We start from the raw sequence: 22,067 nt of genomic DNA, 5'->3' as shown, positions 1-22,067 counted from the left end.
TTATCTTCAGTGATTTTTTCCCCCCATGGTTATAAAATCCATTAACTATTCTGACTTATTTTTCTATACTATTGTGAAAGCTAAAGTTGGTGTCCAGGAGATAAATTTAACACACCGTAAAGAGGCATATGGAGTGCATGGTCCTTACCCACAGATATTACTTACACATTTGGTAAAAGACCTTCTGGGAGAATGAGCTCCCTTCTTTGTTACCCTAGGAGGCCGTGTGCAAGCAGTCCTGACCAGTGACTCCCCAGCTCTGGTGGGATCCAATATCACATTTGTGGTGAACCTGGTGTTCCCCAGATGCCAGAAGGAAGATGCCAATGGCAACATCGTTTATGAGAAGAATTGCAGAAATGGTAAGAAGGCCAGCTCTCCTCCTGGAGCCCCACCCGTAATCCTAGCGCTCATGGGTGCTCTCACCTCCGCTTGCCACCCTTCTTGTCAAGCTGGATGGCAGGGACGTGTGGAACTGTCCGGTTCCTTCATCAACGCCCGTATTAGCCAAGCCTCCTTAGCAGACTGGTGGCTCTCTGCTCCTTGGTACCTGTGCAATGCAGCGGAGGGTAGGGGGTCACTTTCTTGTACAAAATATTTTTCCTATTTGTACGTCATGGACTTTGATCATGTCCCCCTCTAATTCCCCTATCCTGTCCCTCAGCCTCTCAGTGGTTCCAGCTCTTCCCAATACCCCCTATAAGCTCTACCACTGAGTTGGGAGGAACTCAGTGAATTAGCACTTGCCTGGAACAATCAGGGTCCTGGATTCCAGCCCGAGGGCTACACACGCATTCAAAACTCCAAACGTCAGTTTCCTCCTTTATGACACCCAGGTTGTCCTTCACGTCCACTGAACAGAGAACGCACTGTCTGTGTTCAGAGTCTCATTTTATTACCTGATTTTAAACAAAAGAAATACCACCCAGGGCTCCATTTGACAGGCTTATTTCTGTTGACTAATGTTTTTTTTTAAATATTTATTTATTTATTATGTATACAATATTCTGTCTTGTGTGTATGCCTGGAGGCCAGAAGAGGGCACCAGACCCAATTAGAGATGGTTATGAGCCACCATGTGGTTGCTGGGAATTGAACTCAGGACCTTTGGAAGAGCAGGCAATGCTCTTAACCTCTGAGCCATCTCTCCAGCCCTGACTAATGTTTTGAAACAAATGATCTTCTGCTATGCAGATACTAAATGGGCATGCTCCGATTTTATTTTGCTCTTAAAGAGATAAGTTTACTGTTCATGTTGAAAGCGTACAACTACACCAAGGAAAATGATCTCGTGAGGTCGGTTCACTCTGGAGAACTCAGATGACCACTGCGATTCCCTCCAACAGTGACGATGCCCCTGCCTGTGCCATTCGGGGCTTTTATGAATCTGCTGATGTGTTCATCCCTCATTAATTTTTTTTATCTCCCTTTGAGGCAAACACTAAATTCTGTATGCACAGGGTATAATTATTTATCTAGTGGTAAGTATTTAATATTTTCTCTCTCCCACTTCCCCCTCTTCCCTCCCTCCCTCCCTCCCTCCCTCCCTCCCTCCCTCCCTCCCTCCCTCCCTCCCTCCCTCTCTCTCTCTCTCTCTCTCTCTCTCTCTCTCTCTCTCTCTCTCTCTTTTATATTATTCCTATATAGCCCAAACGAGCCTTAAACTCATGATCCTCCTGCCTCAGTCTCCAGAGTGTTGCAATTATGGGTATGTGTTACTATACCCTACTTCCTATTTTTAAAAAAGAAAAAGCTGATTCTGACCAGGGTGGTAACACATGCTGGTAATTCCCACACTTGGGAGGTTGACACAGGGGAATCTCAAGTTTGAGGCCAACCTGGACTACATAGCAAGGATCAGATTTTCTCCATGTAGCCCCAGTTGTGCTGGAACTTGCTTTGTAGACCAGGCTGGCCTTGAATGCAAAGACCTGCCTGTCTCTGTCTCCTAAATGCTAAACTTAAAGCTGTGTGCCATCACACCTGACCGGAGGCATCGTAACTGTAACAGGAAAAACACAAAGACCAGTGGAGCTATGCCAAAGGACCCAGGAGCCAGCTCAAGGGGTTCTCTAGCCATACTGGGAACCATTTGAGAATAAGAAGGAATAGTAGCTGGTTAAAGGAGCTCTTCAAGGACACAGACTAAGGGATGTTCTAGGTGGCAGACTATGACCAGGTCTTGCTCAGAATGGAAATATCACACATTTGGAAAGGCTCAGGCGTGCAGTACCTGCCATACTGACCCCTCTTCAGTGATACTCGTGCCCTGCTCACTCATGTTTAACTTCCTTGTAAGAAATGCAGTAGCTGCTGGGTGTGGCGCATACCTTTAATCTCAGCACTTGGGAGGCAGAGGCAGGTGGATCTCTGTGAGTTCGAGGCCAGCCTAGTCTACAAGAGCTAGTTCCAGGACAGCCAGAGCTACACAGAGAAACCCTCTCTCAAAGAAATCACCCCACCACCACCACCACAACAACAAAAAGGCAGTAGCTGAAAACCACATAGGCTTCCGGCGCCATGTTAAGCCCCACGATGCTGCCGTTCTGCATATTGATGAACTTGTGATACTATTGTAACGTCTCTGGAAGGTTCCTGCAGTGCCGTTGGGGGTGAAATTCCACGTCGGTATCCAGCTTGGCAGCTCTCCAGGTTCAGCCTTCATAAAGCCTCTCTTTCAGAGGCACGAGCGATGCCATTTTGCAGTCCTGGTGTCTGCAAAGTCAGGGATTCTCTTTTAAGGATTTATTTTTATGTTTTAATTTTGTGTACGTGTGTGTCTGTGTTTGTGTGTGCGAGTGTCCTCTGAGGCCAGCAGAGGGTGACAGATTCCCGGGCTGTTGTGTGGGAGGGGAATTCTTTCTATCTGACTCTATGCAGGAGGGCAGGGTGTGCTGGGGTGGGCGTGGCTCTGCAGTGCCATGAGGGAACACGCTCCTTGGGACTGTGGCCCAGGACTTAGACACGTGTCTTAAGTAAAATCCCCAGATGGAAGTTTCCTGGAACTTGATAGTATAACACTTTATTGGAATACAGCACATGCACAAGAAAGTGCGTGAGCCATCAGCACACCATGGTTTCTGAACATTAGAGCCCCGCAGCAGCTTCTACAGGGCTTCCAGGGAAAGGAAGTATATAAGGGTTGAGCACCGTGCATTTAAAGGCCAGAAAACTAACTCGACCCTGTCTGTCTCTCCATTAGATTTGGGGTTCTCTTCTGACCGGTACGTCTACAACTGGACAGCAGGAGCAGAGGGTGGTGACTGGGAAGGCAGCACCGGCCAGAGCCAGCACCTGGCGTTCCCCGACGGGAAGCCCTTCCCTCGCCCCCACGGATGGAAGAAGTGGAGCTTCGTCTACGTCTTTCACACACTTGGTTTGGCTTTTACAAACTCGCTTAGCTCTTTACACTTCTGTCACACTTTAACGTTGTCTGTCCGTATTCTCTGAGAGGATAGCCCCCACCCCTCTACCAGCTCCTTACTGGAGAGGACAGGGGAGGGGAATGAAGTCATGGCTAACCTCGCCAAGTCTGCAGGACACCACAGAATGAAGCGAGAAGGAGAAGGAAGTGACTTTGGCTCTCTACACAGCAGCAGATTAGTCTTCTATAGAACTATGAAAATATCTATTTGAACAGTACATGGTTGCACATTTGTTTATTCGTTAATTTGTTAACGTTCTAAGCGAATTAGTGAACTTAGTTCTAGAAGCATGGGACGGTTGAAAACATAGAAGAGCACAAACAAAATACAAAAGAATCATCTACGAATAGCATCAGAAATGATTGCTATTAAATGATGATGTTTTCAATGTTGACATTTCTTGTTTAAGATCATAATGGATACACATTTTTATTTTGCTATCATAGCATTTGACTGTATCATTTAAACTTCCTTACATTGTTTTAATGGCTACACAATACACCACTGTTTTTCTCTGGCATAGTCTACTCTCCGGTTTCCAAAAACATAAAAGGCATTCATTCACTTTGCTGCATTATTAGTGAACTGTTACTTTAAGAGAAACAAGGCTGTTGAATTCTCAGTCCCTCACTAGAGTGCCAAGTCTGTGGATTGGTGGTAGAATGCATACCCAGCATGTACGAAGATCCCTGATCTTACAAAGTCAGCAACATACACAACCAACCAAGGCTGAATATTTGGAATCTGCTCCAACTGAGCAACTCCTAGATTTCTAAAGGTTTTGACCTTTGGCTGAGAGCATCCTTTTCCTTCAGCATTAGCAGAGTGTGCCCTTTGAACAGCAGAACGGGCCGGCATCATGCCTGCCTGAAGCTGGCTTTCCCCCATGCCCTCACAGCCCTGTTGTCGGCCCCCCAAGCACGCCATCCACTGACCCGCGCCCCTGTGGCCAGCAGCTACGAGTTTCATGGGTGGCTGCAGAGGGAAATGGAAGACACTCCCTTTGTATCCGTGATCCACAGTCGCTGTCTCGTGTCTTGCTTGTTTTAGGTACAAGTACTTCTAGAAAGTGGAGATCCAGTCTCCCAGAAAAGTCTAAACAACCATGCCCATCTACTTACATGAACTGCTTTTTAAATGATAACAAAAATATGGTAGATTTGTGAGTAAAGAACCTTTTCAAACTCTCCCAGATACCTCACCCTGGCATTAAATGATGCTCATTGAAACGTAATAAAGTGTTCATCTGGAAATTAGGAACTGATTGCATTGTCGCACTAGAGTTCTTTCACCGTAACCAGCTGTGTGCAGTTACCTGCACACGCCTGTAGAGTTGCTTCATCAGGTTTTGCATAGAGGCAGGCACCATCTCCTTTTCTGGAGCTTCCAAACTTTCTCTCCTCAAGGCAGCCTTTTTAATAATAATAATTTATTTAATTTTATGTGCGTTGGCACGAGGGTGTCGGGTCCCCTGGAACTTGAGTTACCGACAGTTGTGAGCTGCTATGTGGGTGCTGAGAACTGAGCCATCTCTCCAGCCCCCTCAAGGCAGGCTTTAGCCTTTCAGAAATAGCTTTGTCGAATGATCATGGCATGTCACCAATAACTGGAAATGTCCGTCTTCCACAGGTCAGTATTTCCAAAAACTGGGTCGGTGTTCAGCACGGGTTTCTGTAAACACAGCCAATATGACACTTGGCCATCAGGTCATGGAAGTGACTGTCTTTCGAAGACACGGCCGGGCATACATTCCCATCGCGCAGGTGAAAGATGTGTATGTGATAACAGGTACGTGGTGTGAACTCACGTCAGTGGGGCACAAGGCATGGGCTCCTTTTGACACCTAGTGTCTGGGCTCTGAGCAGAGCTGAAATGTTGAATTATGTGGTACCCCACCTGCTTGTTAGTGGGGACACTCTAAAGTTTACACATGATAAGGTCTCATTTGACCCTTCAGCCAGAACACATCATTGTAGCCCCCTCTCCTCACAGTCGAGAAACACTGTTTTCTTCCTTCTCCTGGTGCATCTTCTAGATCAGATCCCTATATTTGTGACCATGTCCCAGAAGAACAACCGGAACTCGTCCGACGGAACCTTCCTCAGAGACCTCCCCATTGTGTTCGACGTCCTCATTCATGATCCCAGCCACTTCCTTAACGACTCTGCCATTTCCTACAAGTGGAACTTTGGGGACAACACCGGCCTGTTTGTCTCCAACAATCACAGTTTGAATCACACATATGTGCTCAACGGGACCTTCAATCTTAACCTCACCGTGCAAGCTGCAGTGTCTGGGCCATGCCCTTCACCTTCACCTCCCACTTCACCAACTTCACCAACTTCACCAGCTTCACCAACTTCACCAGCTTCACCAACTTCACCAGCTTCACCAACTTCATCACCAGCTTCACCACCAACTTCACCAGCTTCACCCACACAGCCAACACCCAGCCCCTCTTTAAGTGAGTATTTTTCTGGGTACTGTAGGGTGGGGGTGGGGTGGTCATGTGGTAGTTTTTGTCAGTTGTTTATTAAATAACGTAGTCAATCAGCTTGAGACACTGTGTAGTCCTGTTGGCCTTGGACTTGATATTTGAGCTAGGCTGGCCTCAAACTTGTAGCGATCTCCCTGCCACTGTTAGGTTTTTGTCGCCCATTTTTATTCCTTTATAGAAAGTTGTTGTTGGTTTTGGGGGGTTTTGGGTTTTTTTGGGGGGGGTTGGTTTTTTGAGACAGGGTTTCTCTGTGGCTTTGGAGCCTGTCCTGGAACTAGCTCTTGTAGACCAGGCTGGCCTCGAACTCACAGAGATCCACCTGCCTCTGCCTCCCGAGTGCTGGGATTAAAGGCGTGCACCACCACTGCCCAACTTAGAATGTTTTAAATTGTAAAATTAATTCACATTTCTTAGTAAAGAGTCAAACAAACCACGAAGAAGCCTAGCATAAGAAGAAAGCCCCAGTCCCTGATGCGGCCACCGTGTTCCTGTCGTTGTCTGCTTGTTTGCAGACATTCTCCATGGACACGTAGGCTTCGTCACCCGGGATGTTATGTAAATGGGTTCATGCCACATGCTTTGTTCTGCAATCTGCCTCTCTCCACTAAATAAACACAGACAGTTTTCAGTTACTGTTGCATAGAAACCTATCCCACCTGCCGGGGCAGCAGCACGGTGTCCACAGGATGTGCTAACACCCTGCATGATTGCTGGTGAGCAACTCCGGGATGCACAAATCCAGTAACACATGGAGCCGCACTGGGCATGCCCAGACAGACAGCTTCATCTTAGCAGGCCTCCAGGAAACTTCCTTCCTTCTTTCTTGCTTATTCTCCTTCTGTCCCTCCTTCTGTCTTCCCCTCTCCTTCCCCACTCTTCCCCAGTGTCTCACATATCCCAGGCTAACTTCAAAGTCAATACATCATCAAGGGTGTTGACCCAACCCGGGCTGCTGCTTCTCCTGCCTCCACTTTCCGGTTGCTGGGACTGTGTGTGTGCACCACCACACCGAGTGCTGGGCAAGTCCTCTGCCAGCTGAGCTGCAGCTCTAATCCCAAGAACCAATTTCTTTTTTAAACACAATATTTATTATGTATACAGTGTTCTGCCTGCATATATGCCTCCTGAAAGCCAGAAGAGGGCACCAGATCTCATTACAGATGGCAGTGAGCCACCATGAACTCAGGACCTCTGGAAGAGCAGTCAGTGCTCTTAACCTCTGAGCCATCTCTCCAGAATTTCTTTATCTGCAAGTGTGGATAATCTTCCTTAAAAACCGAAAGAGCAGCTGTAAAACTAAATAAATTACAGATGCCTTTCTGTCTAAAAATCTGGTTAGGTCGCTTGCTTTTGGCTTTTAGAGTCACGTTTTTATAAACCAGCTTATTTTTCTTAGGAGCTGTGTCATGGCAGTTATCAAAAGCATTTCTGAAGCCAATTTTAAAGATATTCTAATTTGCTGCTCTCCTTTTCCCCATGTCGAAAGCCAGTGCCCCTTGTGTGCTCAGTTTTACCGAGAAAGGAAGAGGCCTGTCTTTATGCAAAGGTGCTAACTCAACCATAATCAATTCAGGATGCTTTAAAGCAGCTGGGGTCAGGGCGGGCTAAGAAACAGGGCCCCAAGTGACTACAGAAGTTAACCGTGAATTTTTACATTTTAGCCGTGTGTGTGTGTGTGTGTGTGTGTGTGTGTGTGTGTGTAGATGTAAGGCATGGGACTCAGGGGTTAGACTCAGTTCATCAGGTTCACTCAACAACCTTCATTACCCGCTGAGCCATCTCACTGGTCCTTGCGTGTAAGCCTCATTGTTTGGCAATTAAGTGTGTGCCCTGTGTTTTGGCAAGTAGCTTCAGGAAAAATTCAGCTGAACTCAGAAGTCAAGGACTCTAGGAATGTAGCTGGGAAGCAGCGTGCAGGCCTGGGTTCCATTCCCAGCACTGCAATAAATAAACAAGCAGCAACCTGAAGCCCTGTCTCTGAAATAAATAAGCAGCCACGTGCAACCCAGCCCTGAAAATCATAGCCGAGTTGAAGAGGGCACTGGGCAGCTGACTCAATCATGAGAGCGGGGTGCCTGTCCAGTTTTTCTATTAAAGAACATTTTCCTTCTCTGGCTGCTCTTGTTCATTGTCCAGGCCTTTGTGAATAAATCTGAGCAACAGGACAACGTTTGTAAGACAGATGCTGGTCAGTGGATGTCACGTGTATTACATTAATATCACCATGCCTTCACACACACTCATACACACACAGACACTCACAAACGCATGCACACTCCACAAACATACACTCATACACACACAGACACTCACACTCAGACATATACACACTCCACACACACACACTCATACACTCACAGACACAAACATACACACACTCATACTCATACACAGATGCTCAGTCAGACATACACACACTCATGCACACACAGATGCTCACACTCAGACACACTCTCACACACACACTCACTCACACCCTATTGTGTCATGTGCTTTCACACTGTGTAGAACTTTCTTGCATTCAACTCTCCAATCTGTGGGCAAGCGGGAACTAAGTACTGAGTTTTTCTCATCTGCCCTTTAAGGATCAAAGGATCAATTTGTTAAAGAACAAATTTGCCTTTACAGATGGACATCTGCAGAATTCCACATGCATCTGTATAAGCAGTATTCTACCTAAGGCAGGCCCGCTGACTTTCACTGTCTTCTTCCTAAAGAGGTTTTCTACTGTAAAATACAACAGAGTCATGGTTCTGTACTCAAACTGACAGCTAAGTTCTGCTCACCCTGAGCTTTAAACAAAGGGGTCCTACAGCTCTCAGGGGAAGAACTAGGCTTCTTCAAAGCCTTGCGCAGTCCGGTCTCCTGCTCTAGAGTCCACCGGGAAAGCCTGTGGTCTGTGGTCACTCCATGGGGCCGGTGGGAAACCCTGTCCTGCTGATAACCACTGTGTGAGAATCCAGCCGTGTCAGGATGTCCCTGGGCTTCGTGGAACAGCATTTTCCTTAGTGCCACAGGAAGATGCTGAGGAGTCCACAGCCACGGGCCCGTCACCCTCCGAAGGCTCTGAGAAGCCGTCGAGATCTCCCAGCGGGCTTCAATCCTTACAAGTCATGAACTTAACACAGGCTCCTGTTCTCCCCCCACCCTTCCTTCCTCAGGCCCTCCTTTTCCCGCTTCCTTCTCTCCTTCCTTCTCTCCTTCCTTCCATCCTCCCTCCTTTCTTCCTCCTCTTCTTTATCTTCTTTCTCTCATTTTTTTAAACATCCTGACTGCAGTTTCTCCTCCCTCCTCTCCTTCCAGCGTCTCCCCCCATCCACTCCTCTGTTTCTCTCCAGAAAAAGGCAGGTCCCCCGTGTCACCAAACAAGTTGAGTGAGACTAGGCACCTCCCTTCTTGTTAAGAGTGTGCAAGGCAACCCAGTATGCGGAGTCAGGTCCCAAAAGCAGGCAAAAGAATTTGAGACAGCTCCTGCTCCTACTGTTAGGAGTCCCACAGTAACACCAAGCTACACAACTGTAACATTTATGCAGAGGGCCTAGGTCAGTCCCATGCAGGCTCCCTGGTGGTCAGTTCAATTTCGGTGAGATCCTATGAGTCCAGGTTAGTTCATTCTGTGGATTTTCTTGTGATGCCCTTGACTCCTCTGGCTCCTACAATCCTTTCCCCCTGTCTTCCACAGGATTCCCTAATGTTTGGCTGTGATCTCTGAATCCGTTTCCATCAATTGCTGGGTGAAGCCTCTCTGATGACAGTTGGGCTAGGCACCAATCTATGAGCATAGGAGAACATCATTAGGAATCATGTCATTGACTCTCTCTCTCTCTCTCTCTCTCTCGTTTGTTTGTTTGTCAGTCGTGTTTGGTTCTATCCTAGGACTCTGGGATATCCACCCTTGAGTCTCCTAGTACCGGCGTAGTCTCAAGTAGAACAGGAGTATTTTATGAAGTTGTGGGCCTGGATCCTCTCTTTCTCCTGTTGTTTTGAGAGGGTCTAACTATGTAGCCCCAGGAACTTGCAATCCTTCTGTCTCAGCCTCTGGATTACAAGTGTACACTACACCTATTCATTTTTAGCCTCTAAACTTTTAAAAAATGAATTTACTTATTTGGTGTGTATGGTCACTTTGTCTGCATGTGTGTCAGTGCACCACATACATGTCTGGTTCCCAAACAGGCTAGAAGAGGGGGGGGGCTTCAAACCCCCTGGGACTGGCGTTACACATAGCTATAAACCACCATGTGGGTGCTGGGAATGAACTTGGGTCCTCTGGAAGAGCAGCCAGTGCTCTTAACCACTGAGCCAGCTCTTCAGTTCTATTTGTTTTTTTTCAAGATGAGGCTCTTTTAAAACTTTAATCTTCTCTCTTATCTATTTCAATTCCTTGTGGAATTAAAGAGACAATAAAGGCGAGCATTATCATGTTTTCCTTTTAGACTTTAAAGCTACACCAACAAGTTGGGGTTTTTTTGTTTGTTTGCTTGTCTGTTTTTGTTTTTCGAGACAGGGTTTCTCTGTAGCTTTGCAGCCTGTCCTGGGACTTGCTCTTGTAGACCAGGCTGGCCTCGAACTCTGCCTGTCTCTGACTCTGAGTGCTAGGATTGAAGGCCACCACCACCCAGCCCAACAAGTTTTAAATTGTAACGGGTAAGGCATTAGATTCTTTGCTCAATTTTATTTGCTACTGATTTGGTCATGTCCATGCACACAGCAGCCAGTCTTCCTCAATTGTCTGCCACCTTGTTTTGAGACAAGATTTTTTCCCTTAACCTACAGCTTTCCAATCAGCTAGACTTGCTGACTAGCAAACCCCAGAGGTCCTCCTGTCTCTGCCTCCCCAGCACTGGAACTACAGGCTTGCAGCCAGCTCTATGGGGGAGCTGGGGATCCGAACCCAGGTCTGCACACTTGCATGACCGACACTTTACCAAATGTGATTTCTCCCTAACCTCCTATTCATGTCTTACGTTAAAACCTCATTCTTCTCACACATCTGCCTATCCGAATAGGGACAGAATTCCCTTCTCCTGCACTGCTGAACAAGTAGCTAAGTACTCCATATGTGGCAGCCTTACGAGGAGCCAAGTTCTGTGACTGCTTTGGAGTATGTTTGGGTTCTTGTTTGTAGGTTGGTTGGTTGGTGTCTTAGTTACTTTTCTAGTGCTATGATAAAACACCATGACCAAGGCAACTTACAGAGAAAAGGGTTTATTTGGGATTATAGGGTCAGAGGGGTAGGAGCCCATCACTATGGTGATGGGCAGCATGACTGGCAGGCAGGCAGGCAGGCATGGCACTGAGCAGCAGCTGAGAGCTCACTTGCCAACTCACAAACAGGAATGCAAAGAGCACTTTGACAGGAAGCTTTTCAAACCGTAAGCACCTCCTTCCTCCTCACCCCCACATACCTCCTCCACTAGATTCGGATCACACCTCCTGATCCTTCCCAGGCAGCTACTGGGGACCGTGTATTCAAATGCCTTGTGACTTATGACTTATGGGAGTCATCTCTTTCAACATCTCAGTAGATTCTGGTATTTACTTTAAGACAGTCTTGCATGGTAACCCAACTTAACTATATAGCTCAGGTTGGTCTCAAACTCACAGCAATCCCTCTGCCTGGGCCTCCTGAGTGCTGGGCTCACAAACATGAACACCACACCTGGCAGAGAAGCTGGCAGCACTTGCTTTAGCTCACTTTGCTTTAAATGGTTCAAGCCAGGAGGACAGTCAGATGAGCTCTCTTTTGCTGATGAGCGAATGGCAGCAAGGATGAGTTAAATGGTGTGTGAGCAAACGGGCCAGGACAGCTGCCTCCAGATGAGAAGGGGGCTTCTCTACTGCGGCCTGTCGTGCATTCTAACAGAGCTTCCACTTTTCATTTGCTTCCTTATTCTAAAGAACATCTGGGGTTGTGCTTTGAACTTTGTGTGGCTCAGCAGCACACTGCTTGCCTGGTGTGGGCAATCGGTTCCCATCGCCAGCTCCACCGGAACAGGAGCGGGTGTTTACTGCTGAGTCCTCGCTCCACTGCTGGGGACTTGACCAGACTAGATGGCCAGGGAATGAAGACAAGACAGACAGATGCATACTCAGACAGAAAGTCGGGGTCTGGTAGTCTGGACTCTCGGATGGAGAAGCCTCAGCACTGCAGAAGCTTAGCATGTCTATTATATACAGGTGAAGAGAGAGGCAGAGATACCGCACACAGCTGGGTCAAGGGCCATGGTCCAGCTCCGTGGGAACAGTCTTCAGGCTGGGGAGAGGAAGCTGCGGTGGCCGTTGTCTGCACACACTGCCAACACTCACACTTGGACCCCTGAGGAGGGCTCTGCATTTCTCGTGGAGCTAAGCCTTTGGGGTCCTTGATACGGCCATACCCATGCCAATAGCACACATTCACTTAGGATTTCACTCACTCAGGGCTCACTCTCCTCCCTACCCTCCCTACAGTTTATTTATGGAATTAAATGGCCATAATGCCTACACCTATAGAAATCTACACACATTTCCTTCAAGTTTCTGCCTTAATTGAAAAATTGTAGAGTGCTTGTTTTGATTTTGGTCTTGATTTTTGGTTTTTGGTTCTTAGTCCTGACTGTCCTAGAACTTGGGATGTAGACCAGGCTGGCCTTGAATTCACAATCTCGAGTGCTGAGATTAGAGGTGTGTGCCACCATGCCTGGCTTCTTCTAAAGGGAAGATGGAGCGGGGAGTAGATGGTGCCTTAGGTATAAAAGTTCACACTTCCCATCTCAGAACATGGGCAGCAGGAAGAATATGACCTGGACTGAGGCCAGCCTAGGCTATAGGGTGAGTTTAGACCAGCCTGGGCTACATGAGTCCCTGTCTGGAGAAAGATTAACACCAAAACCCACCAAAGCAAAATTAATAAAGAACAGATGGACGAGTGTCTTTATTTTTGTTATATTGTGTTACCTCCACTACATTCTTATTTTAAACTTTTATTACTCGAACTTTCTAGTGCCTGCGGGTTACAACTCCATGGAGCTGAATGACATTTCCAGCAAAAGCTGCCAGATAAACAGATACGGTTACTTCAGAGCCACCCTCACAATTGTAGGTAAGGTTAAAGACTGTGGAGAAGATGCCAGATCCAAGGCCACCCATTCATTGCTAACACTAGAAGAGCAGAGGGGAAGGAGCAGGGTCACCTGTCTGGTCCAAGGTGATGCAGACATAGGAAGCAGCATCTTGTTTGGTCTTTTGTTTTGTTTTGTTTTGTTTTCCGAGACAGGGTTTCCCTGTAGTTTCTAGAGCCTGTCCTGGATCTAGCTCTTGTAGACCAGGCTGGCCTCGAACTCACAGAGATCTATCTACCTGCCTCTGCCTCCCGAGTGCTGGGTTTAAAGGCGTGCGCCACCACCGCCTGGCAGGAAGCAGCATCTTGTAGTTCGCGTGTTCCATTTGTTCTCTTGCCTGCCTTATGCTTTCCAGTAGAAATTTACCCCTTGGGCGCCCAAATGCTAAAGAACCTGGGCTTGGATCCCATGTGAGCCTCCAGGAATATCAATGGATGGGGGTGGGGGAGAAAGCCAGCAAGGAGTACTCACTGCTTCCGCTTCCAGTGTGACTTTTACAAAGTCTCTCTTTTCTACCTGTAAGGGGGGCTGCACACTTCAGGTACTGCCCCGAGGTCCCAGCAGAGAAAACAGAGGGCACCACAGCCAGCTGGGGCATCTATGTTTCTGGGAACATGGAATGTCTAGAAGCTCTAGCTGTACACTGTCTCTGAGGACAGGATGGTTCAGCCACCTGTGATCCATGGGGTCAGCATCTGCCCAAGTTACCTTTTCCTAACCCATTGCCCAAAGAGGAGGTGCTACTTTCTAACATGGACCAGGCTCAAGAGAAAGAGTCTCAGTGGGCAGAACTGGGCCATGTGACTATGAAAACCTGCATGGGCATGAATGCAAAACTCTGGGGCGAAATGCCCATGTTTGCTAGATTTCTGTTCAGCAAGAAGGCTGTTTCTATTTGCTCTTCCTTCTTGTTAGGGGCATCTCCTAGTGCATCTAAGTTTCTGTAATAGATAGGTTTGGGGGTTCGTTGCGTGTTGTTCTGAAGGCTGGAGGTCAGAGTGTCTGGTGAGGAGCATTTCCTGGCTCATGGAAGACCATCCCCTTGCTGTGTCCTCACATGGCAGAGGGAAAAGGAGGCTTTCTGTGGTTTCTCCATATGGGCACTGATCACATCTCCAGCAAAGGCTTTGCCCCCTCACTCCTTAACTTAGCTGGGATTTCAGCTCAGGAAAAAGAGCCTGTGGCAGAATGGTTTCCTTTGGTCTCTGCTATATTTTAACATTTCTCTTTGGTGGCTGTTTTGCTAGAGGGGATCCTAGAAGTCAGCATCATCCAGATAGCAGATGTCCCAATGCCCATGCCACAGCCTGACAACTCCCTGAAGGACTTCATTGTGACCTGCAAAGGGGCGTAAGTACAGCGTCATGCCAGGGGCAAGGCCACATGAGGACCCCAAGCCTGAATAAAGGGATTGGCTACTAGTCATCCCTTTGAAGACGAGCTGGGATAGGAAGAGGGGGTGCATGCCTGTAACCCCGGCAGTCAAGAGGCTAAGTAAGGCAGGGGAGCACAGGCTGTACAGGGAGCATTTCTCTCAAAATAAAGAATAAAGAGGGGACAGGGTAAAGCGCATCCTAGCATACACAAAGCTGGGTTCGATCCCCATCACTGCATTGAACAGGACACGGGGTAATGCCTGTAATCACAGTATTCTAAAGGTGGAGGCTGGACAATCAGAAGTTTAAGACTGAGCCAAGCGGTAGTGGCACACGCTTTTAATCCCTGCACTTGGGAGGCAGAGGCAGGCGGATCTCTGTGAGTTTGAGGCCAACCTGGTCTACAAGAGCTAGTTCCAGGACAGGCTCCAAAGCTACAGAGAAACCCTATCTTGAAAATCTAAAAAAAGAGAAGACGTTTAAAACTATCTTTAACTACATAGTGAGTCTAAGGCCAACCTGGCTACATGAGCCCCTGTCTTAGGAAGAAAGAAAGAAAGAAAGAAAGGAAGGAAGGAAGGAAGGAAGGAAAGAAGAAGCGGGCAAGGAGTGGGGGAGAAAAGCAAAAAGCTGCTGTTTAAAGCTGTCATGACAGAGGCATGCACAGTGTCTTGTGCCTATAATCCTAGAACTTAAGAAACTGAGGCAGGAGGATCACCATGAGTTCCAGGCCAACAGTGTGAAACCCTGTTTTAAAAACAGCAAAACCCCTCACCACCCCACCCCCACCACCAAAAGCTCTGACTTTGCTCTCTTTCCTCCCTCACGTGATCTGGGTGCTCACCCTGTTCCCACGTCACAGCACTCCCACGGAAGTTTGCACCATCATCTCCGACCCCACCTGCCAGGTGGCCCAGACGAGGGTCTGCAGCTCCTTGGCTCTGGACGAGCTGTGCCCGCTATCCGTGAGAAGAGCCTTCAATGGGTCTGGAACGTTCTGTGTGAACTTCACTCTGGGTGATGACACAAGCCTGGCCCTCACCAGCACCCTGATCTCTATCCCTGGCAAAGGTGAGGTATGGCTTATAATTTTATGAACATTTCCTACTGCAGAAGTATGCACCCAACTTAAAGCCCCCAAAGGCTTCTCTAGCGCTGCTTGTCTCACAGCAGGGTTCTGTGAACTCCTGTTAAAATGGATTTAAGATCTGGCATTAAGCTGGATGTGGTGGCGCACGCCTTTAATTCCAGCAGGCCGGAAGCAGAGGCAGGTGCTTCTCTGTGAGTTGGAGGCTAGTTGTGTCTACAGAGTTCCAGGACATCCATGGCTACACAGTGAAACCATGTATCAAAAGCAAAGAACTAGCATTAAAACCCAATCACAATCTACTTAGCATGGTGAAGAGAGAGACTTGGTGAGATAATTGGCCAGAGAAAGCCTGTCCCTGAAAGGTGCCATCAAGACCAGAGAAAGCCTGTCCCTGAAAGGTGCCATCGAGACCACGGCCAGACAGTGAGGTGTGAGAAGGAAATGCTGTCACGGCACTGGCCAAGACGTTTATATTTCCAGAGGAAAATGAACACCCAACATTAAAACAAACAAACAAAATGACAGTCATAAAGGAGAGGCCAAAACTAGGGCTTCAGGAGAAGCCACCAGGGCAAAGCCAAAAGAAATGAGAAACTGAGTTGAAATCTTGCTTCCTCTGATTCCCATGTGACCTTTTTAAAAAGTCTTCTTCAAGTCTACTAAGAGTTGCCGAGACAGTACCAGCCACTTTACCCAGTCATCCAGAAGACTGCTCCTTGAGCCAGGCTTGGTATTTCTTACCTCTGATCCTGGGATTCAGGCACCCACAGCAGGAGAGCCATGAGCTCAAGGCCAGTCTGGACTAGAGGGCAAGAGCTGTGGAAAGCCTGCCTCAGGGCAGCGTGGTGGCACACACCCATGATCTCAGCGCTCGGAGGCAGAGACTATACAGTCAGAGCTCCATAGTCAGCCTCATCTACATAGTGAGTTTCAAGCCAGCCAAGGTACATAGTGACTTTGTCAAAAGGAAGGAGGAAGGAAGGAAGGAAGGAAGGAAGGAAGGAAGGAAGGAAGGAAGGAAGGAAGGAAGGAAGGAAGGAAGGAAGGAAGGTAGGAAGGAAGGAAGAGAAAAAACCTGTCTAAGAACAAGATTGCAAAAGCATCCTGTCTCTTAGAGGACAGGGTACCTTGGGGCCTACCAGAGGGCTGGGGAGGAGAGAGATACAATGAAGCAGGCAGGGCTGTGAGTGTTTCAATGTCCAGACCTCCAGGAGCTGTGGAACTGGGGCTGCCCCAGCTCTATGTCCTTCAGAATTACCTTTAGAATCTTAGCCTGCCAGCCGTGGTGGCGCACACCTTTAACCCCAGCACTCAGGAGGCAGAGGCAGGCAGATCTCTGTGAGTTTGAGATCAGCCTGGTCTACAGAGTAAGTTCTAGAGTAACCAGTGCTACACAGAGAAACCCTGTCTGTCTCCAAAAACCAAAAAGATGAAAGCACCTTAGTTTATTCCATTTTGTTTCCTTGCACTGGCAACCTGCTGATCTCCTATGAGGTTTATAGGTTCAACTGTTAGCATTCCGTGATTTTTGTTCTAGTGAGAGGTCACTTTAGATATGACTTAAACCCATTATCAAAAACCAAATAAAGGGGACTGAGGAGGAGCACAGAGGTAAGGCACTTCCTGGCGTGGGTGAGGCCATGGAGCCCTGGGTTCCACCCAGAGAGAAATTTGAAGGGGTGTGGTGGGACATGCTACACTCCAAACATTCAGGAAGTTGATACCGGAAGGTTGCAAGTTCTAGGACTGCTTGGGCAGCCCACAGCAAAATCTTAGGTGGGGGCGGGGAAGGTTTCAGTCACTAAAACACTTACCTTGCAAGCATGAGGACTAGGGTTCTCAGAAGCCCCATAAAAAGCTAGCCATGGTGCTGTACACCTGCACTCCCAACAATGGGACAACCAGGGTGGAGACAGGCGGACTCCTGGGCGCTCACGGGCCATCTAGTCTAACATATAGGGCCAAATCCCAAGCCAAAGAGAAAGCCAGTCTCAAACAAAAAGAGGAGAGACTTCTGCAGGTGTATCTCCACCTGTACACAAGTACACCCGTACAACATACAACCGTGCACACACATGCAGGTGCATGTACACACACACACACACACACACACACACACACACACACACACACACACAAACTTGGTAACTTGAATTTCAAAATCAGAATTTCGGAAATAGTCATAGTTCAAAAGAGACCCCACTGATGTTTAGCTAAACTTCTTCTAAATGACAGTCATTCAGCTGTCCTCTTCAGTGCCCAGCATAGATCACACAGGACAGAAGTCTACACCGGCTAAAGAACAAACCAAGGGAGACCCCCACTTTCCTGAGCAGTAACAGAAGTTATAGGAAAATGTTTAGACCAATTTAGTTTCACAAACTGAGCAACACTGGAGTCAGAAGAGGCCCAAAGGAGGCCCCCATTGAGCAGCACCCTGTACCCTGCACAGGCTATCACCACCCCAGGGACAGCCTTTGAAGATTGCTTCCTCATTGAGGCCTGGAGTCAATCAGTTAAGCTGCTTGTCATTGGCTGAAATTCAGCCGCTTTTGTTTTTAAAGATTTATTTTGTGTGTGTGTGTGTGTGTGTGTGTGTGTGTGTTTCCAATATATGCCTACCTCTGGATACCACATGGGTACAGTGCCTGCAGAGTCCAGAAGAGGGCAGGAGAGCCTCTTAGAACTTGAGTTACTCTTAGTAGCCTTGTAGGTGCTGGGAATCAAACCCAGGTCCTCTGGAAGAGCAGTTAGTGCTCTTAAGCCCCGAGCGATCTCTCCAGGACCCTTGTTTTTTGTTTTGCTCGCCTATGAACCTGTCAGTTGGGTCAGAACTCAGAATACCTAATCAGCCTTAAACTAACGCAGGCAGTAAACAAATAACAAGACGTTGTTTTGAGGAAAACAAACCAGGTCAGAGGAGTGGGCTTAGAGTAGGAGGTGAGGGTGGTGGTTAGCACCCTAGATTAGGTGTGGGGACAAGTCTTGCTGCAGTAGTGCCATCTTGGTAAAGGACCTTCTTGACTAAGGATTTAAACACATTTAGAGAGCACATGTAGGCCACTGTTAGGGTCGAAGCTTTATTCTGTCAGCAAGAGTGAGGCCTTGGCGGGTAAGATCTCACGTGCACGTACTAGGTTTTTCTTTGGGGCCACCGAGCAGCTCTAAATCATGACACAGGGGCTTCTCATTAGTTATGAATGCTCAGCCTACCTTAGGCTCATTTAGGGCTAGCTTTTTCTTCTTTAACTTAAATTAACCTGTTTTTTTGCCTCAGGGCCCTATACCTTTCTTTCTGTATGTCTTACTTTCTGCTTCCTCCAGAGTCTGGCTGGTCTGGTTTCTGGCCCTGGGTGTGTATTCCTCTCTTCCTCCCTCGTTCTCTTTTCCTTCTTCCTCTCTCTCCTCTCCAGCCTAGATTTCACCTCCTACTTATTCTCTCTGCCCACCAGCCTTTCTCTCTCCTGCCTAGCTACTGGCCACTCAGCTTTTTAAATTAGACCAATCAGGTGCCTTAGGCAGGCAAGGCAAAACAGCAACACATCTTTTCATATTAAACAAATGTGGTATAAACAAATGTAACACATCCGTACATTGCTAAAAACATGCAGCATAAGCAAATGTGACACACTTTATCCAGTTAAAGTTATACTGTGCAGCATAAACAAATGTAGCACATCTTTGCTAGTTAAAGTAATATTCCACAGCACATGCACACAGTGGAGAGATGATTGTAAGAGGAGGCTCAACCAATGGAGGACCTCCTAGGAGGGGCCTGGTGGATAGGATGGGGTCAGAGGTAGAATAGATGGAGACGGTTTAGGTAACTGAGTATGCCTGGGGTAGAGACAGAACTGGTTGGTTTGCTGGTTAAAGAGGAGCGAGAAGATGAAATCCCTGCCTCTGTGGCCCTCGCAGTACAGGAGAGCTATGGAAAGCAATAATGACAGCCTGTGATCCAGGTCTAGGAAGAGGCAGGCAGGGAAGTGAGAAGGACTGAGTAGTGCCTTCAGAATTGAGGAAACTGAGATGAGCCAGGGAGGGGAGGTCCCAGCAGGTGCCATGGAGGTTTCCCAGAATTCCGGGGTTTTTAGCATAGGGGCAGGCATATAGCATGAGATGGGGCCAGAGGCCAGCACAGTGGAACATAAGAGCCTTTTAGCACGCAGGTGCCAACAGCTCAGCAGTGTCCTGAGAGGGTGTCACCAGACTGCGGCATTTATCCATGCCTGCCCACTTATGCTCAGCCCAGAATCTATACGTTGCTTGATGGGAAAGGTCGCCTAACGGTCAGAGTGGGGTAGTATCTTCTGCAGCAGCTCCCTTCCCTAATGTGTTCCTTCCTTCAATGGAACACAACTCACAGGGTTTTCCTTCTGCCTTAAGACCCAGTCTCCCCGCTGAGAATGACGAATGGTGCCTTGATCTCCATCAGCTGTCTGGCTGTGTTTGTCACCATGGTTACCATCTTGCTATACAAGTAAGTTTCTGATTTTAACACTGTACTGTATTTCTATAGCAGATAGTCAAAAGGAAGTAGCAGTCTTGCGTATGAACATACCAATTTCTTTTTTCCATTTAAATATTTTGTGTGTGAGAAGAAACTCATCCGTTGAACTGTGAATACCAAACTGGGACCTATTAATTTTACTGCAGTTTTGGATTTGTTTGTTTTAATCCCGAAAATGCTGCTAGGCGTCTAACTTGGCAAAAATGTGTCTATATAATGTTTAACAAAATTTCAAAGTGGGTATTTCTTACTTGAAGAGAAAATAGCTGTACTACCCTAAGATGCTGGGGTGTCACTATCAACAGACTGGGTGGAATGGTTAGCTCTTTTGCACCTGGCATGAAAAACACTGTAGAAAGGGATTTAGTTCAGCTGAAGGTATTTTTTAAAATCCTATCCAACACATTGTTTTCAGAAAACACAAGGCGTACAAACCTATAGGACACTGCCCTGGGAAGACGGCCAAAGGCAGAAGCCTGAGTGTTTTCCTCAGCCACGCAAAAGCCCCGTTCTTCCGAGGAAGCCATGAGAAGGACCCGCTGCTGCAGAGCAAGCCAGGAATGCCCTAAGTCTTAAGCCTTATTTCTGACCAGGATCCTACTCCGGTGTGTTTACGTGAGCTGCGCAGAAGCACGTTACTGGTAACTCTCATTTCTGAAGGATTATTGTAAAATATAAATCAGGCTTAGGGAGGCTAGTTAAATGGCACTTTGGAGAAGAAACGGCCTAGTGTTTTGTCCCATTTGTGTTGTGGCTTTTACGCTGTTAGTAGGATGGGCTTACTGTGTCTGAGGACTGGGGGAGAGGTCACCGCTCCTGAAGGTTGTAGGTTAACTGTGAGAGGAGATCACATGCTTCTCACTTTCCACATAACCTTGTGCTAGACCAGCTAGTCCTGACCTGAAGACCTAGTCCATCTGACTGAACTTCAGATCACTGAGCATGCCTGAGCCCCTGGCAGAACGATAATACAAGCTTTTTGTATGGTGTATGTGTGTACATATTATGCTCATTAAAGAGTCAGCCTAACAAGCTGGTGTGATTATTCTATCAGGTGAAAACTTTTCCTGTCTAGTTGATGCACTCACCCGTTCATTTATCCATGAACATTTACTTAGTGCTTTCTGAATACCGACCATGATGCTGGGACTTGGTGTTGCCCCCAGAGCTGATGCTCTCTTGTGCACATCTGGCTCTTGGTATGTGCTGGTGTGTGCATGTAAAATCATGTGCTATGGTTTTCTAAGGGAGGCCACTTCTTTTCCTACCAGTTTCTGTGTGAAAACTCATACAGGAAATAATCAAGGCACTCACTTCTGTTTGTAACTCAAATCCTGTGCCAATGACATTCTCTTTTCTACTTCCTGGAAAAATAAAATGTGGGATGCGATGAGCCCTTGGTAGTGTTATTATTTTTCTAATGTATTGTTTGCTTTTCAGTTACATTTATGATTTTAGTAATAGTCTTTTAATGCCACCCAGAAAGCAATAATAATAATCTCATAATTTTTTAGATTTATTCTATGTGTATGAATGTTTGTTTTCATGTATGTACATGTACATGTGTGCCTGGTGTCCATGTGAGTCAGAGGAAGAGGATATGGAACTGGAGTTGAGGATGGCTGTGAGCGACCATGTGGGTGCTGGGATCTGAGCCTGGGTCCTCTGCAAGGACAGGCAGTGTTCAGAATCTCTGAGTCCTCTCTCCAGCCCCCATAGTTTATATTTTAAGAGCTGGGTGTCATGACTCATGCCTTTAACCCCAGCACTCAAGAAGTACAAAAGAATCAGGAGTTCAAGGCCAGTCTCACCTGCATAGAGTTTGAGGCCAGCTAGAACTGCATGGAACCCTGTGTCTGAAACATGTGTGTGTGGGCTGAAAAGATGGCTCAGTGGTTAAGAGCAGTGACTGCTCTTCCAGAGGACCCGGGTTCAATTCCCAGCACACACATGGCAGCTCACAACTGTCTAAACATGCAGTTCCATGAGATCTGACACCTTCACACCAATGCACATAAAATAAAACGTTAAATAAATCATTATAAAATTAAAAAAGAAACGTGTGT

At 47.2% G+C, this 22,067-nt stretch overlaps 1 protein-coding gene across 1 annotated transcript in view; it reads left to right on the top strand.

Annotated features, from left to right (window-relative positions):
- Gpnmb (glycoprotein nmb) overlaps positions 1–21,394 on the top strand; it is a 30,361-nt gene extending 8,967 nt beyond the window's left edge. The window contains exons 3-11 of the mRNA XM_038319696.1: positions 219–362; positions 3,203–3,376; positions 5,055–5,213; positions 5,461–5,889; positions 12,908–13,006; positions 14,273–14,375; positions 15,264–15,472; positions 19,878–19,971; positions 20,417–21,394. Coding sequence (XP_038175624.1) covers positions 219–362; positions 3,203–3,376; positions 5,055–5,213; positions 5,461–5,889; positions 12,908–13,006; positions 14,273–14,375; positions 15,264–15,472; positions 19,878–19,971; positions 20,417–20,570 — 1,565 coding nt within the window. The 3' untranslated portion in view covers positions 20,571–21,394. The remainder of the gene's footprint in view (positions 1–218; positions 363–3,202; positions 3,377–5,054; positions 5,214–5,460; positions 5,890–12,907; positions 13,007–14,272; positions 14,376–15,263; positions 15,473–19,877; positions 19,972–20,416) is intronic.
- The last annotated feature ends 673 nt before the right edge of the window (positions 21,395–22,067 follow it).

Source organism: Arvicola amphibius, chromosome 2 (assembly GCF_903992535.2).
Source record: "Arvicola amphibius chromosome 2, mArvAmp1.2, whole genome shotgun sequence".
Lineage (NCBI taxonomy): Eukaryota > Metazoa > Chordata > Mammalia > Rodentia > Cricetidae > Arvicola > Arvicola amphibius.
The sequence above is the reverse complement of the archived record's forward strand: the minus strand, read 5'-3'. Positions and strand labels throughout refer to the sequence as shown.